General features: G+C 46.6%; 1 protein-coding gene across 2 annotated transcripts in view; it reads left to right on the forward strand.

Moving 5' to 3' along the window:
* Positions 1-2941: 2941 nt before the first annotated feature.
* LOC126577487 (DNA fragmentation factor subunit alpha-like) overlaps positions 2942-17680 on the forward strand; it is an 18834-nt gene continuing 4095 nt past the window's right edge. For both annotated transcript variants that reach the window (XM_050239151.1, XM_050239152.1), the window contains exon 1: positions 2942-3241. In XM_050239151.1, coding sequence (XP_050095108.1) covers positions 3212-3241 — 30 coding nt within the window. In that variant the 5' untranslated portion in view covers positions 2942-3211. The remainder of the gene's footprint in view (positions 3242-17680) is intronic.

Raw genomic sequence — 17680 nt, forward strand, 5'->3', positions numbered from 1 at the left:
GAGGTTCCCGGTGCGGGCCCTTGGCTGTTGCGACCGCGGTTCTTCTGTTCACCGCCCTTAATCGACCGATTTGTTAGCATCGGATCATTGCTGCCGGAACGTGGTAACATTTTGGATAACAAACCGGGAAAAAGGAACATTCAAAGAGGTCGAAGGGATAAGGTCGATCCCGCGGAATCCATTCATCACACGAGAAAATTAATCTTGTACATTGTCTGGCACTTCACTTACATCTCGATCTCGACTCACATTCATGTTTGTTCTTTCTCTCCGTAAAGGTGCACTGGATTGTCTCGAATGGGGCCGAACCGAGGATTTGTTTTGCCAAGTAAAAGCATTAAAAACCGAACCGTCTAGACACGAGCACGGAGAGCAAGAACCCGGCAAATGTGCCGGCCGAAACAAGTTTAAATCCCCGGACCGGTGGGAGCTCTGTTTGCTTTACATTTTGGGAACAAAGCCCCCGCGGAACGGTGTGCCAAAGCCCGAAGAACATGGAACTTCCACCCCGGGAATCTACCTTTTACCTTTTCATCGATTCCCGGACGGACCGTGCCGTGCTTCCTGTCTGGCCAGCCAGGCGTAAAAATGGCATTTGTTGGTGGTTCACTCCAAGTTCAATACCCCCTCCGGTGGCCAGTCCTCGGGTTGATGTTTTCCCGGGTGATTGCGGATACGTTTTTGGCACAGGCACAGCGGGACACCATTTTTATGCTATGTTTGTGCTTCCATCCCCCGCTTAAACAGCTCCTCCCCCCCCCCCCCCCCCCCCCTCCCCTCAAAAACCGTCCTCTGCGTGCTCTGGCTGTCTGGACAGGTTCCTCTTGCGTCTCTCTTGCGCTGTGGCTCTCAAGCAGAAAGAGAAGTAAATCATAATGGCTCGTGTGGAATGGCGATGCAAACGCGAAACTTTATTCAGCGAACTGAGGTTGTGTCACTGAACCGGCACCGCTGTCGGCAGCATCTGCTGCTGTCTGAGATTGCCGAAGGAGGACGGACAGGGGAGAGGTGTCTGCTTTTGTTGCTTTTCCATTTCATTCGCAAACTTCCATCCATTTCCCGCCCGGTGGTGCGTGCGTGGGTTGGGGTCGACTGGGAAAATTAAAAGTTGAAAATGTGGTGTGAAACCATTACCGAGGCACCTTTTTGCTATCGGTTAGAACATATGCGGGGTTTGCATTTTATTGGAAAATGTAGTTTTTTCTCGTCGTTCTATGGAGATGAGCACCAGCCACGTGGGAGCTGCTGGTATTCGTTTATCCCGAAGGTGCTATATGATCTCTATTTCGCTATTTCAAAGACAAACAAGCTGCTCCACACTTCACTAGATTGCCTATGGTATCGTCCGAACGTTTAATCGTGTTATTTTAAACATACGCCATGCTGTTTTAAACATGCTCCACAAACTGGGTGGAGCTTGGGACTATTAAAAGCGCTCTAGACTCCCCAGGCCAGTCCTTTCGTTACCTACATCAACATGCCATGTCTTGCGTTACAGCAGCCAATATCAAAAGCATAGCTCGGTCAACCGGGTCGCAGACATAAAAATGTTGCCAGACACTTGCATTGCTCGAACACCTTAATCCCTTCTCAGCACCCAACCGCCGGGGCGGCGGGTTCTACTCATTTATTCCTCGATCTCTCGGAGACCGTGGCTGCTCGAAGGCTCCCGGGCGAGAAGAAGTGGTACAATGAACTCGCGTAACCTATACCCGGTCCAGACAGTGACGTCCTTAGAAGATGAGCTGAAACAAAGATTGTCACCCCAGTTCACGAGAACGAACGACAACGCAACGCGGTTCATTGAGCAAATCGTTTTCATCGCGGTGGCGGAGCAACGAACTGGAGACGTTGTTGGTTGGATCGTAAGCAGAAATTTGCTGAGGTATTCAGTAATTTTTTTCGTTGGTAGAGAAAGGTCAAGAAGGGTTTTGTTTTAAATAAAATAAAATACTTTCTTATAGTGTTCGCATTGACATGAAGCCTTTTGGAATACAAAAAAAACTCCATTCACCATCGTACTTAGTATTGTCTGCTACTGAAAAGATACTCTTCCGAGCTGCATTTAGCTTCGTTCCTTTTTAGAGCATGTTCGGCACGGTCAAGGAGATAGTCACCACATCTTGGAACGCGCGACATCCTTTATATGGTGTAGCCCGGTAACCGGTTGTCCTACACCCCGATCGGCGCTCCGCTTGCCATGGTCGATGGCAAACAATCGTCCTAAGCAGAGCGATGATTGTATCAAGATGTAAGCCGCTTATGTATCTCGTTCGACAACAAAAGGGGAAAAAAGAACCCGCTTTTGTGGCCGCTTGAACACGTGCGCGGTTATGCTGCCGTGGAGCATTCTTTTCTGTTGGGCCGCTCATGATAGAAAAGCTTCTCCTTAAGCTCAATATTTGGGGGGGAAAAAGGGCACCTGGGTTAGTCGAGAGGATTCGCCCAATTGCACCGACGACGTGGGTAAGTGGGTCAGCATAGGTGGCGTGGGGATGCAGGGCGAGGGGGATTCCGTGCTCCTCCGTTGTTTGCAAACAATCATCATACAGCTTTTGACAACTGAGCGGTGGATGGGAGAGAGCGCGCGCCTGCATTCGCTCTCTCTCTCCCTTCACAGCGAGAGCGCAAACTCCTCTTTTTGAAATTAGCCGGTTTGGAGTCGTGTTAAGGCAGCAAAATGCATGGTTTGTAAGGACGTTGGTTACTAAATTCCTTGCCCATCCGAACACACCCGAACGAGAACCGGCTAGTAACCAGCACGGGGCTTCCTCCACTACCATTCCCTTTCCTTTCCCAGAAACAAAATCATCTCTACCAGCGCGATCGCTCGAGCTCGAGCTCGCTCTCGGGATGTGTCGCAACTTCTCGCAGCATACAACATTCTCACAACTTTCTCAGAACTGAGCTCACTTCTCTTCGTGCGTTCGTGTTGTGCGGATCTGTCTCCCGCGGGTGTGCGTTGTTGTCAAAGAGGGAGCCTTTGAGCTGTTTTGCTTTTGAACGCAGCCCAAAAACTTGAACAGTTTTTCACTTTTTCCGACGAGTGTGAAAAGTTGAAAACGACCAGCAAGGAGTCGTCGAGTGCTGTTGTGAATTCTGGGCAACTGTGATTCAACGGAACGGGAGGAAGAGCGCACTTCTTGAAGGTAGCCAGCGGCGATTCCAATCTTTGTGACATCGGGAGCAGCAGCAGCAGCAACAAACCACCATGGAAGAGGAAAACAAAAAACCATACAAGGTAGGAAAATTGCCCGGAACTTTGCTCTTTCCGTGACGGGAAGGTGGTGGCAGCTTTGTTAGAGACACTGTATCTTCGAACAAAACCTCCTCCCGCTGGGGGTTTTCTTTATCATCATGATCTGCACGCAAGGTCTAGGGAGTCGTGCCCGAGCTAGAGGACGTGAAGGGATTTCGGAATGCAGCGAGCATAGGAGCGTTTCTTGACGCAAGAGCTCCACTGACCCGCATACTGAAAGTGCTTGCCTTTGCATAAATATGCAACCGCAACGCACCAGGCTAACGTTGTTGAAGTGCAGAGCATGCAGCTGAAAGAGTGTCAAATCGTAGAGGGTATTCATGAGGAATATTTTACTTTAATTTACTTAATGACAAGCAAAGTATTTCCTTCGTGATTAAGTGTGCGAGAGCAAAGTAGGGAATTCATAGGGCCTGCATCTAGCATGCTATGTCCTGCTGTTGATGCTAAATATTAAAATGCTAATGAAGCTACAAATCGTTTTGAACCATAGCTCGCATTTATGTTAATGATACAACATCATGGATGGCGAATGGAGTTACTGTAAAGGTCAGTCCATGCCACTGTTCTTCATGGTGCTCTTAGTACTTTAAAGCCGGGCTTCCTCCATATGCAATGGCAAAGGTCGAATCGTTTTCCTTTCGTCCCACGATTTCACTTGAAGGTTGGCTTGAAACGCAAGGCAATTTGCCGGAGATTTCCTCCGGACAACTTCACTTTTTGACCTTTTGTGGGGGCTAAGGGATTCACGCAAACAACAACTAGACAACTGCCTAGCAACGGCATCTTGCAGCATCTTGGGTGCGTGGTGCTTCCTTCGATAGCACGCATCTCTGTTGGGCGACAAACAACGGTCGTTGTCGTCGTTGTCTGGGCAGAAGACTGCGTAGGAAGCAGAAAGTAAATCAATTCTCCGGCACAAGAAGTACACGAGAGCCGGTTCTTGGAGTATCTTCATTCTGAATCGTTAACAGCCTTTCATTCATTCGGAAGATTGGAAGGGAAAGATATTGTTGGTTGGATTCTTTATTTTCGCTCTTTAATCAGCTCCTTTTATCGGGCACGTGTACTTTTCCGTAGCTTATTGAATTCACCTCAATTTTCACGTTGACATAATCAAACCACCTCAATTGTTCTCCAGAACCTATGATCCATAACCCCTTTTTCTCTACAGAGTAGGGCTAAGCAAAATGGCGCGAAGAGTTGGTTTAGTCGGGATGATTAAATATGTACATACTTTGACGAAGCGTGAAGCACTTCCAAACGCTGGCAAGATTGACTATCAGGATGGCCAGAGTGCGAGAAGCGAGGGGGAGTGAACTAATTTGGTGAATAATAAATTGTTTTTCCCACGCCTCGTAGTGAATGAACTGCTTGGCTTCGTCGGCCAACAACAACTGGCCCCGGTCTTATCGCGATCGAAATATATGCACATTAATTATGCAGCGATTAGGGGGGGTGTCGGAGTCTGTCCGATCACCACGATTTAAGGATACACTCCCACCCCCACTTCCCCCCACAATCCGGCTCCAACAACGCTCCTCATACCTGCTCGCTACGGTGTAAACACATTAACCCCGAAAAGAGGTCAAGTTTCAATTAGATGACGCACGATCCTTCGCCTAGTCCACCGCAAAATGGCAGTTCATTCACCGCGCAGAAGAAAGATTGGCTTCCTTTGATGGATGACAATAATACGAAAGTCAATGTTTGCCGTAACCCAGCCATAGAACGACAGGCAGGCTCCCTCGCTTGAGCCGATATGAATCCTGACTTTCCCCTCGAGACTCGAGCAAGTTTCCTGCAATATCATCCCTCGACGCTTTTCCACTGTTTTACGTCCCTTTTTTTACGTCTCCTTCTTCTCCATCTTTTATTGGTCCACTCGCAACAAAAAAAAAGGATACGGACGCGGACTATAAGCGGACACGGAGCTGTCAGTGACGCGCGTCTCATTTGCATCATCCCCAGCAAGGAGATAAATGGCGCGACAAAAGTGAGGCATAAACGTGAAGGATAGAGGGCTATTTCGGGGTTTTGCTTCCTGCCCACCAAATGCGCCACCATCGTAACCTCATTTCGAGGGATTTCAACGCAGCCCGTCCGAGCAGCCGTACTACGGGTCAACGTAAAAGCTAATGCCGCAAGGCCACATGGCCATGGCATGGTCCTCCTTCTTCTTTTCTGCTTGCTTTCCCCAGGCCCCCGATAGGCCTCGGGTAGTTTTATGGAATAGTAGGCTTTATGTTTACGGTACGGAATCCCTTTTCACTTACGGCGACGAGCGAGCTCCAATCACAGCATGCTAACCTGACATCACTCCTGCGTCGTCAGGGTCACGGACAAATGGTCTAGATAGTGGCGCTGGAAGAGAGGTGGCTTTAGATGAAGGCGTGCTCACAAGCTTACGGCCCGTAACACCCTCCCGAAGCTGAACGGAACTCGCTGTAGAATGGATCTATTTTTGGCCGCAAGATTCGGTGACACACATGGCAAACGCCGCAAACGAGAAATTCAATTTCATGTTTAACGAACCGCACAAAACGGGCACTGAGGCTGAGTTAGCATGCAGGAAGCTCCACATCCTTCCACTCTAGGCGGCCAGATCGCAAGACAGCGGCGCAGTACTGTGCAGTCGGAATTATCATAATCCGTAGCGTCTCTCAATGGCACAAACGTCGTGATAACGTCAGAGGCCCCAAATGGCCGTGCATTCTCCTGTCTTCTGTTCCCCCCCGGATTGTATTCCTGCTGGTTGTCACTAGCATCCGGATGTCGTTACGCCTTTTATTAATTGAGTTCACGTGCGTCACTGGGCACGTAGTGGCGGGAGTAGTCCGGGAACGCCATTTGTGGTTTGCGTCCTGCGCCCCCCCCGGGTGGTTGCAGACCAACGTCACCGCAACCAATCACGCCTCTGCCTGTTGACAGGCCGTGACACTGGGCGACACAGCTTGAAACGCTGGAATAGTAACAACAATCTGCCTTCAGTATCCGCTCATTATAAGCGGTGGAAGTTTTTGCAAAAATAGCAAAGGATATCGAGACTCAATAAGGACACCGAGGGTTGTCTTGGTTGTCGTTACGATCGCACGTAAAAAGCCACCAAAGGATCAATTCTAAAGGTTGCATGTTTTCAATATGCGGCGATGATATTGCTGCACCGCTTTCAAGACGAACGAAGGGTGAGGCAATGCAACGGAAATTACTTTTCTTGCGTTTCCTTTCTCAGTTGCACTTAGTGGTGAGCCACATCAGCAGCCGCGTCGGCTGTACATTTCTTTCGGAAGTCCGTGAACTGTCAAAAGGCTTCTTGGACCTGCTGCAGGGTTCACTTCAGACTAAAGGAATGATTGTTTATGAAAAGGACCTTTCATCTTTCGATTTATCCCATCTTCAAACACTACCTTACATAACTCATCTTTCGTTGAACAATTCTCGTTTGAAATTCGAAGCCTCGCCGCTCTGTGCTTTCCAGCACGATTGATCTTATGGCACAGCCCGAGGGTGGCAAACAGAAAACTCTTCGTGGGTTCCTTCATCGAAATTCGATTGAGGCAAATATTGATCCCGGGTTTTGCGTCAATGTTTGCGCACTCGTCTCCGGTCCCCGTCTCCTCAAGACTCTCGCCACAACACACTCGCTTTACCGACATTAACTCGCAAAAAAGTTCTTCTCTGCCGCTTCTCGAGAGGCCTCGTCTCGATCGGTCGTGCCCTTTCCAGGGACGTTTAGAGGGTGTGGTGGCATGTGTATATTACCACTTGAGCACCGGGCAGGATCGAGAGTGAACCGGCCAGCAGAAGGTTTCGAGTATGATATGGAACCATCAGAAGCATCAGCATTATTGCTCCGGCGTGTCCCGAGAGGGGTTGACCTCATATATGCCCGCAACCGGGCACACACCGACAGACCAGGGCACGTACAAAACTGGCTCCATTTTGCGGTTGGTCACTCATTTTCATGCCAGCGCGACACCTGTCATCCTGTAGGGTCCTTCTTTCCGTTTTTTATGGGCTCTAAAAATTATCATGCTCTTTGGTGTTCCGGTTTCCTGTGGCCGAGGACAGCCACAGCGTGCGCGCTGCAGGCTCTCGAGGATGTTGAATAAACGGGTGGGGGGGGGGGGGGGGGGGGGGGAAGGGTGCTATAAAAGAAAGGCTCTCCTAGGACAACTCCTGGACAAGCCGATAAATTATGCAACATCATTAAGGTTGGCGCTGTGGGTTGCAACTACTGCTGCTGCATCGTTCGGTGTGCAGACGATAACGAAGATGGCAGGCACCAGACAGCGCAGTGTTGGGCTGAAAGTTTCTTCCAACGGAGATCGAGAGAGAGAGAGAGAGAGAGCGAGAAAGAGAGTGGCTCTAGGTCTTCAAGGAAACTATTCAATTTATAACCTCCGACATTACCGCTATTTTTAGTGACCACAACGTCCCGATTCTGCTGCCGCTGCTTTGTTCAGCGGACGCTAGCTTTCCGGATCGGAAAATTAAGTGAAAAAAAAACGAGCGAGCGCACCTGGGTTCCACCTTCAGCTTGTTTTTTTTTGTGCCTAACTTTGCTTAACAGCACCAATCATGCTCACCGTCGTCGTCATCACCGGTTGGGTTCATTGTTGCTTTTAATAAAATTGTTTCCGTCACAACTAATACCCGTAGCCGCGCCGGTACCGCAGCATCACCGGGAATGGGGTTTGGGATGGTCTGCAAATTAAATTTATGTTTTTAATGGTGTTCCCGGACCACAAACTTTCACAACGGTACGAACCCGATCCCGGTAAGAATGTAATTATGTGTGCTCCTAAGCCTAGGATGAAGGTCATGGCAAACGTGACCATTTATTGCACTTTTTTGCGAACCCCAGCCGGTCCGCCACGGTTTAATTTTTTATTTAGATGTTTCACAAAACAAGTTTTAAAAAAATTGAAGCATCCTGTTCCCTCTGTTTATGACGGTATGGTGGTCAATTTGTGTGTGGATTTTGTGTAATTAATAATTCAACAACAACATTAAGTCCCCGAAAAGAAATACCAACGCTACTCTTGGCCAGCAAGCAGCAAGCTAATGGACATACCAAGGAGGGTTTCCAGGAACGGATAATTGAATTCCATCAATTCCACACCACGGTCAAAGATCGGATCAGACCAATGCCATTTGGTGGCTGTTGCTCCAACGGTAACAAGGACGCTCGCACCGTAATTCCTGCATTCGTGGAATTCACGATGAACCTACTCGTCGGGTCAGCCTAGAGCCCTCTATAAATGACCAAGTAAATGATGCGTGAACGCAGGATAAGGTGTTGTGCGGAATGGGATAACAACGTTTCATGGCCCACACTTCGGGTCTTGATTGGATCGTGGCCTGTGAGGCAAATTGTTAAAGGTGTTAACGGGCAAGGTGGAATCTGATTTTCCATCGAATGCATCGCGACAGCAAATATCCCATTTGGATGAAGATTTAATTTCGCTCCCTGCTAATGATGTGTTCAAATGGATGCACTGAATTATTTACATTCCAGCTGGTGAATTTCATTTCGTTTGAATTGAAATCATTTGCCCCCTTTCAAACACAAACTAATGGCGTTCTATTATGTGCCCATTATCAGTATGCAGTATTATCACGTTCGGTGGCATCAATGGAGTGTGCCTTTGATCCCAAAATGGTTCACTTTCATCCTGGAACGATGTAACCATTAGGGCAGACATTCATAAAAGCGTTTACAAGCCTCATTATTGCCGCTACAGTGATAGCGATATAGCTACAGTATTTCAATTCGATCCTTTCGAGGGTGGATAATTGGAATTGTGCTCCTGGACTCGACAGGCAACCACTACCCAGTCCAGTGCGTTCCTCCTTAGCTTCTTTAATCAACAGAAATCTTGATTCCATTTTTCTATTTCCTCTGCGTTCCCTAAAGCCCGCAAGTTCCTGCACCAGATAAGCTTGTGGCTGCTGGTGTACCAAAAACTTTCGTGGCACTCCGTTGACCGGCCTAATGCCTACGTGCCCAGCATCTCCAATTTACCGAATCATTCGCCCGGACTGGTGGTGGAACCGGGGCCTCCATCATCGTTAAGAGAGGGCAATGATGCAATTCACGGCGCCCGGCGTTCCGGCAGGCAAAAAAACATTATGATCGCCTCACACTGGCGCGCGTTACCAGCGTGCATTTTGGTGTTGGTGTGGGCAAAATTATGCCTAAAAGGATGCCGAGGCATGAGTTTTGGTGGGAGCAGTGTTTTTTTTTTTGTTATTTTTGCCGTGCCTGGCATCTGCTTTGGTGTCCCAAAGGTCCGCGGCGCGCGATATGCGCTGGAGATAAAAACGAAAATGGTCAAAGCTAGGATGAAAGGATCCAGTGGCAGCCGGTGGGCCGGTGCGCCAATGTGGCCATTATTCATCGTCAAATCAAATTACCACGTAATCAAATCAAGCCCGAAAGAAGAGTACATCCCACTCTCCGGTCCGGGGATCTAAGGATATATCCTTTTATTCTCCTTCTGTGCTTTTTTTTGGGGGGAGGCGGTGTGCTTTCATCGTGTTCCATGACTTGTGCTCTGCGTGATGCGTAACGATCATCCGTAGTAGTGGTGCACCGGCTGTCCTCGAGCAGTATTACTACTATCGGGCAAGCATGAAGTGCGTGACATTGATCGATTTATCATAATTGAGGATTAGTATCCTGCCGGTGCGATTGTCGAGGTTCATCGTTTCCTGACGATCCCGGAATCGTTGCTTGTAGCATATTTCACTTATTTATGCTTTTTGCTCCTTGTTTATTAAAGGATTGGTTTTCTTACTTCCATTATGCATCTATGATAAGCCACTCGATCAGTGTTGATAATCCTTGGTGTTATTAATATTTTGTGTTTTACTATCTGATGGGTTACGGTATTTTTTTTAATTTGTTTTCGATAAAACGATTGAAGAAATTTGTGATTTTATCGAATGGCATATTAAACTACAAAAGATTGAAAAAAAACAAGTGGATTTAAAAAAAATAAGCATTGCACTAATTTTGCGTAAAAGTCGCAGAAACAAACACATTATTTGAGTTGCGCATATGGTTAGTAAGCTATTGCGTGATATGGTTAGTAAGCTGAGAAAATAACATGAAAAAAGAATAGAAACCCATTACTGTGTTGGCTAGATGGTAAAATAAGTGCCAAAACATGAGCATTATGCCAGAATTTCATTCACATCTAATACGTCGTCTGTGGCTTTTCAAACCGACCATTGGAAAAGCGAAGAAAATGCGCGACATACAAAGCGTGCTTGGGGATTTCTTTAAAAAGCTTTTAAGATCAGTGGCTTGGCTGCCTAGGAAACACATTTATATGTAGAGCCAAAGGGCTGCTGCTACGAGCTGTGATTATCGAGAACTCTCTAGCGCTAACGCTGTGCTTTTATGTACTCACCCAACCCGTACCATATTCCTATGTTTGTGTTTGCGAAACTGAAGCGTGGCGTCTGCGTCATACCTTCCGCCGTGACTTTGGGTAAAAATCCGCCGGTTGCTAGATAATGAAGCAATCTGGAAGCAGGCAACTGTAGCACCCAGCACCAGCACCAGCATCAGCAGCAGCAGCTGTGAATTCACAGAATGTGTAGTTAAATACGGATGTGCGACCAACTCCGTGAAGACACCACCGACAACGCAACCATAAAACAGCTCTAGCGTAGCCTACTACGAGTTTCTTCTGTTGCATCCAGTCGTCGGAAAAGGTTAGAAAAGCGTGCAAAAAACAATTTGGCAACCAAGCGCAAACAGAGGCGATTCGTTGGCGATGGTGCGCGCTCGTACAACATTCACTGAACCCACGAAGTCCGTGTACCGGTAAACCGGCGCCCGCTAAACAGTCTGTTCCGTATCTTTTCCTTTATTTTTAATTTGCTTCTGTACACAATACACTGTCTCACTGGCACGTGGAAACCGGTGGAAAACGCTGTCATTTGAAACGTGCTGATAATTGTTTCTTCCTTGCTTCCTTGCTCTGACTACTCGAATCTCGCCGTTTACGTCTCGCCCCCTTAATTCAATCGATTTTATGGATGAAAATGAGCGAATTCCACGGCGCTGGAGGGTCGGCGCCATCCCGCTGAAGAACGGAAACGAAATCGAGCAAATATTTCCATCATTTTCGACGTTGATTGTTTTTGAATTGTTGCGGAAAAAGTTCAAAGTGCAATATGAAACCAAGCGGCCTCACAAAAAGCTCTCAAACTCCCATTTCCATCACCGCTTGCCTGCGCTCTCTGGCAAACATTCTTCGACCGGCGCCGTCACTGACTTATCGGATCCGGGTTTTTTTTGGGTGGGTGGAGAGAGAGAGGGGCAATTCCCTGAAATGCTGAGTTACTCTTAACCATTTTTCTTGTCTGTTCCAGCTGCTCCGTTCGGGGGAAACTTTCAAATCGAAACAGGAGGAGTTTTGTACAAGATTCCAGAACCGTAAAACACCGGAAAAGTCACGCTTCTGCGTTTGCGTTTCCTCGGGAAGCTTACAGCCGATCAAATTGGCTGGCTTAAGCGCTCCCGTCTTACCAGTTACCGTTGATGGGGTGTTCAATGTTGTGGGGTAGATGTTTTCCCGCACCATATCTATTTTATTTCCGGACCGTCGATTGTGTGGGTGTCGAGAAAAGAATGTTCGAAACACCATTCAGACGAACTCAAATATTCGCAAAGTGTTTGTGGAATGTTGCAGCTCGATCTCATAAAACATGCAACATAACGTGTAACGTTTTTAGTTTCTCTCGTTTTGGTTGTGTTGCTACAACAGGCGCCTTACGAAAGAAGCCAAATTCCCCCGCTGGTGCTCTGTTGCGGCATTCGGTTTTCATCGGATCCGGACGAGTGTTAAACTGTTTGTTTATGCTTCTGCGGCACAAGATCTCCCTTCCTCTTTGAATGTGTCGAATGCTCGGCTTTGTACGTTAGTTGGTTAAGTTGCCTTTAATCCAAAAGCATTACCAGCGACCGAACTACCACCATGCCACTGAACGCAAGGGATTAAATGAAATTATTCCCCGTAAGCCTTGGCGTACCACAGAAAAGACCGGCGGCAAACAACACGACAGGAATAATTAGAAAGAGGTTCCTGTTTTGCATTTCCCTTAAGCATATGGTCCGTCCCCTGGTACATGATTTGCCAATGTTAATTCATGTTGACGAGAGACACGATCCTTCTTTCTGTAGTGGCTGGCTGGAATGGTACTTTTTGTAGACTCGGTAAGGATAATGATTTGCTTGCGACAAATCGTCACCGTCACCGTGATAAGCATACGAAGAGCGGTAGACATGTTGTTACTAATGAGAGTGAGCTTTTTTGTGCGCCTCTTGAGAAGAATGTGGAGGATGATATAATCATTTAAACTCGTTTCAATGCCGGATGAATGAGTCAGTGCAGTCGTGGATAAACCTTATTTGAAGATTTAATTCGTTAAAATAAGTCCTCCAGATAGCTCTTGCCGGATAGTTTCTCTTAGCATCCGTCCTGGCCTCACCAGTAGCACTCAAGCACTCTCACCGAATGCAAAGTTTAATTGTCTTCCCTAATCTATTGTTCATTGCCTGCACCGTCGCTGTACAATGCGCTGCGCTAGTTCGGTGGTTCAAGACTCTGCAGAAAGTTCTTGACAAAACTTGCCTCCCATTAGGAGCTTGTCATATTCCGGTGAGGTCGGCTGCTCTTATCGTAATTATCATTTCACTCAGATGCCCAACAGCTTATCGCCGTAAACTTATGCCCGACGTTCACTTTTGTCCATTCTTTGCTTTGGTGAAAGTTGTTGCCCAGTCGGAATGGGAAATGTCAATTCAAGTGGATGTTTTTTTTCCACCTCCTGCCGCCTATTGTTCGTTTTTGTTGGCCTGACCATTGAACATACAAAAGTGTGCTAAAGGAAATGTTTGAAAATGCAAAAAACTTCCCAGGAATACGGTGCTAACGTTTTAAACTCCAAGGAACTTGATTTATAGAGCTTGTACTATGTTTTTCAGGAGACAGTTTGATACGGCTTGAACTCGACCAAAGCGACGGAAACCGTACAAATCGAATTCCCATAGCGTGTCCACAGCCAACTTTTGCCATTTTTGGTTCACTGTTAGTGTGATCTTTCCGGAGAGACGATATAAATATTATACCAGGAGGCCCCGGCTGTAACTAAGCAGGCTACGATATAACTTTCTATATAATTCTTCATCAACATTTAACATCGTAACTTTGCTGGTGATTTGTGTAAGCCCATTGTAACGACCACCGTCCCGAGAAACCCGTTAACGATGGTGCCATTGGGTGCAATGGGAATTTAGAGTTGTTCTATTCCAATTCAGGTTGAGTTTTTGTGGGGAATTTCTAATCCGTTTTCTGCGGGCGTTAAATGTACCTAATCACATTTGCGAAAACTGCACAAAACCAACTTGGAACACTTGGAAACTAACTTTAACATAAGCGACATAGTGGATTATGAAACCAGCACGAAATGTCCGGCAGCTCTCCGTCACCGTGTGCTGCGCATCATTAATCATTGACACCCCCCACCGCATAGCCAGAGAGGTTGTGCTATTCTCCTCGTAGGGGAAATGACTCTTTTCCGCCTTTTCCCATTGATTGCTGGCAGCATAAAGCACGCCAGTCGCTGGTGGTAGTGGTGGTGGAATTGATCGATTTGGACAGCCGGAGGAAAAGTTTCGTGCCATCGCAGCCTGTCATGTTCAGCCGGCCGGGCTTACGAAGTCAATGTGAAAACATTGTCAAACAGTTCTACAGTACGGTAGTCAAGAGTGTCAAGGCGGGGCACAAAGCTAGCTCTACCAGTGACCCTCATCAAAAAGCTCTAAGCCTCGGATGGCCAAATCAAATCTGGTCACTGTTTCGGCGAGGACCAACTCTCGGAGATCTGTTCCCCGGAGCCGCGAGAGCGAATGCCAAACGTTCGGTGCTAAAACGATGAAAAATGAAGCGGAAATGGCAATGAATATTTCATTTCCGTAAATGTGCTCCATCGGAATGCGATTGTGTTATGTCACAATTGAACAAGTTATGCAGGGGCAGCCCACCCACCTCGCCCACCGGGGGCACCCATCAAGGATCAGAAAGCGTAGTGCGATGGTGTCTGCTAAATGATGCCTCGTGGCGATACGAATAATAGCTCTCTTCTCGCTCTCTGGTCAGCAGATACTACCGATGCCAATTAATTGGAGTTTGGGGTTTAGCGCAATGCGTTGAGCCTATCGAACGAGCCGCGACCATGCATGCACCAGCGCTCAGTTCAGTCGGAGCGCGAAAATCGGTAAAATGGGTCATGCGCTACTGATCCTCCACATCCGGCAATCAACCTCCGGCATCCGGATCCCGTGGCTTGAAAACCGGAATGACGGACGAGAATTTATGCACAATCATTGCGCAAATCGGTTACCCATTCGTTTCATCTGCATTTTCGGTCTTCCGGGGTCCGCCGCTTCGTTTCGACATTTGGGGATTAAGTTTTTGCAATATTTATGTCCGCTGCGGATCAATATGTTTTATTTGGTTGGTTTGCATTTGGGGCGAGACAAGGAAGATTTCAATAAGATAAGTTACAGATTTTATCTAGTTGTTTTTAAAAGCATCACGTTCAAAAAGACTCATGATTCTTCAATAACCCATTAATAAATGAAGGCTTCTGTTGTTTTATCTAAAATGTGTGCAGATGGTCGATTGTTATTTAACGATCATCCCATTGATAGCCCTTCTAATAGCTTATGCTTCATTGGCCAGCATTTTAGCGTTATTTCGTGGAATACCCTTTCTAAAACCAGTTGCTGCACGGGCTGACCGTTGCCATAGCCAGCAAAGGGATGATGCCATACGGCACGGCATCCGATATCCATTATCTGATTAATTTCTACGGAAAAAGCTCACCAACATACGGGCCCCGGTGGGTCTTCTGCGTCAAAAAGAAGCTAACCGTTTACAGCACCTTTATGCCCCATTACTTTCCCCTCCTCTGACTCGTTTCGCTATCATAAATATGATGGATTGCGGCCGGATCGGATCGGTAGTCAATCCTCACCAAACCCCCCATGCTTCATGCTATCAGACAGTCTGCGAGAGGATGTTTTTTCCTTGCGCCCTTTTATCCATCGATTGGCTGTCAAAAACTCGTTCCGACTAGGGTTGTAATCGTTTTATGGTTCTCCACAACTGTTTCGTTTCGAAGCATAATTGAGCCAGTAATGAGAAATTTCATTTCGCTTCATTCGGTTCTCGTTCTTTCTCCTCGTTGGTGGCTTGCGGCTAATCATTTTTTCATCATTATTCCGCGTTCGGTTGTCCCGGGAGAACAAATATAAACAGCAGCAAACTCATCACACATCCAATTGGATGCTGAGTGGTTTGGGGAACGGATATGCGGACGCCACGGCCCGAGGCACTTCCCAGAGCGGCCCAGTGGAATAGACGCAAAGGCCCTTATTAGCTTTTGCCTTTCCACATCGGCACATATGACGGGTTCAATCATCAAAATAGCTTGCACAAACAGCACCACTCACCTGAGGTCGATCGGGCGACCTAACGAACGTATCGGCCAAATCGAATTGGACAATATTTATCACATCCCTGAAGAGCTGAAGAAATAAGCCAAATGGATTGTATCTTTATCGTTCTCACTCGTGTCAGTCAGTCAGGCTGCTGAAGGGATGATTGATGTTGGCAAGCGTTGCTGCTGTGCATTTGCTGATTGCTTATCTCGATAGGAAATAGATATTAAATATGTTACGCAAGTGAATAGGCTCAAGAAATGATAAAAAATCCTTTTTTTTTCTTTAAACTATCACTGACTAAGATACAATATCGGTTTACTAACAATTTTAGCATTTAATATCTTCCAACAATGCTCATCGTTAGCACATAATTTCCCTAATCAATCAAACCGAAGCTTATTTTCTAGTATTTTCTCTTTAAGGCCACTTGAATCACCAGAATGTGCTGGAAAGGGCGTAAAGGTTGTATCTTGGTTAGGTCACGCGTATATATTGCCCTAATAAGTAGTGATCCTGCCTGAAGTTAAATCATTTTTAAAAAAACCAAAAAAAAACTTGAAAAACCAGGCGTCTCCATCGTCGCTCGGACGGCGTTAAAGTATCCATCCACTCGTGCAACGTTTCTCTCTCTCTCTCTCTCTCTTTTAGACTATTAATTATCATCATCCCAATTCATTCGGTGTGCACTGGTGCTGCTGGTGGGCAGTTAGTGGCCTCATTGTGTAGGTTAATGGTATTTCACCTTTCTTTTGCCATGAGCGCTTTCATTATTCACGCCACTCCCGGGAGCCACGTGCTTCGTTTGCCAAACGAACATTGAATGGTCACCAAATTAAACCGTACCCGGTTTCTGTTGCTCCCGGTGGACTTTTCCATTTCCATTTCGCAATGATTGATCGACCGTTTGGAGAAGAAATACTATATTCTTTCTGTTGCAACTTTTGTCACTTGCCGCACCCTAAAATGTTACCAGTTCTGTAGCGAAGTGAATCAAGAATAGCACGTCAATGTTGGTGAGGAAATTACGTTAATATACACTCCCAATGATTGACGGGATGGCAAAACTTTGGTCCTAGTGGCTGTGACCTACCGCACTTTAGCTACCGCTGGCCACCGGCACCATTAGCAGTGAATGTTCGGGACCGGTGTGATGAGTTTTAATAATATATGGAAACTGCTACCCATATGTTCGGGACAATCTGCTACATTATGAAATGAACTTTATCGGTCGATCTCTCTCGCTGTTCGTGTTTGTTTGGCGTTAAGGTAGACATACTGGACGAAACGTAAAACATATTGAAAGCTGGTTCAATTTGTATTCATACAATAATTGAAAGTTCCTGGCAAATGGAAACAACGGAAATGATTGTTTCTTTAATTAATTTTTCTGTCAACCGTTGAACCATTGCTGTCCTATGCACATCTTGTCTTCGTCTCGCTACTAATGAAACATTTCCCTTCAAGACGTTTTTGCTACGAAAACCCGTGCGCTTGTTGAACAATACGAATTGAAACACGGAATGAAGCTCCTCAAATGAAACCACATGTGCTCTGCATGTGGTGCAGAGCGAGTTTCCGAGATTCAACATGATGCACTGCACTCACCACATCACGTCCTGTGGCTTGCATCAACAACGTCTCACATCTAGCTCGAAACAAGACATGCCAACGACAGACCGGTTTTTGTGAAAACTTTGGTGAGCCACTTCCTATCCCCTATGAATGCACCATTTCCATTTCGAAAAGTGAATTGGTTGCCATTTGAATTGAACGTAGCTTTTGGGTTTGGCAGGCATGAAAGCTATGTCCATCTATGCCATCTAGATTGTAGAAGAAGTCGTTGTTTTTGCTGAAGAAAAAACCAGAGACAGAAAACATCCTTTCTGCAAGAT

This window comes from Anopheles aquasalis, chromosome 3, assembly GCF_943734665.1.
Source record: "Anopheles aquasalis chromosome 3, idAnoAquaMG_Q_19, whole genome shotgun sequence".
NCBI lineage: Eukaryota > Metazoa > Arthropoda > Insecta > Diptera > Culicidae > Anopheles > Anopheles aquasalis.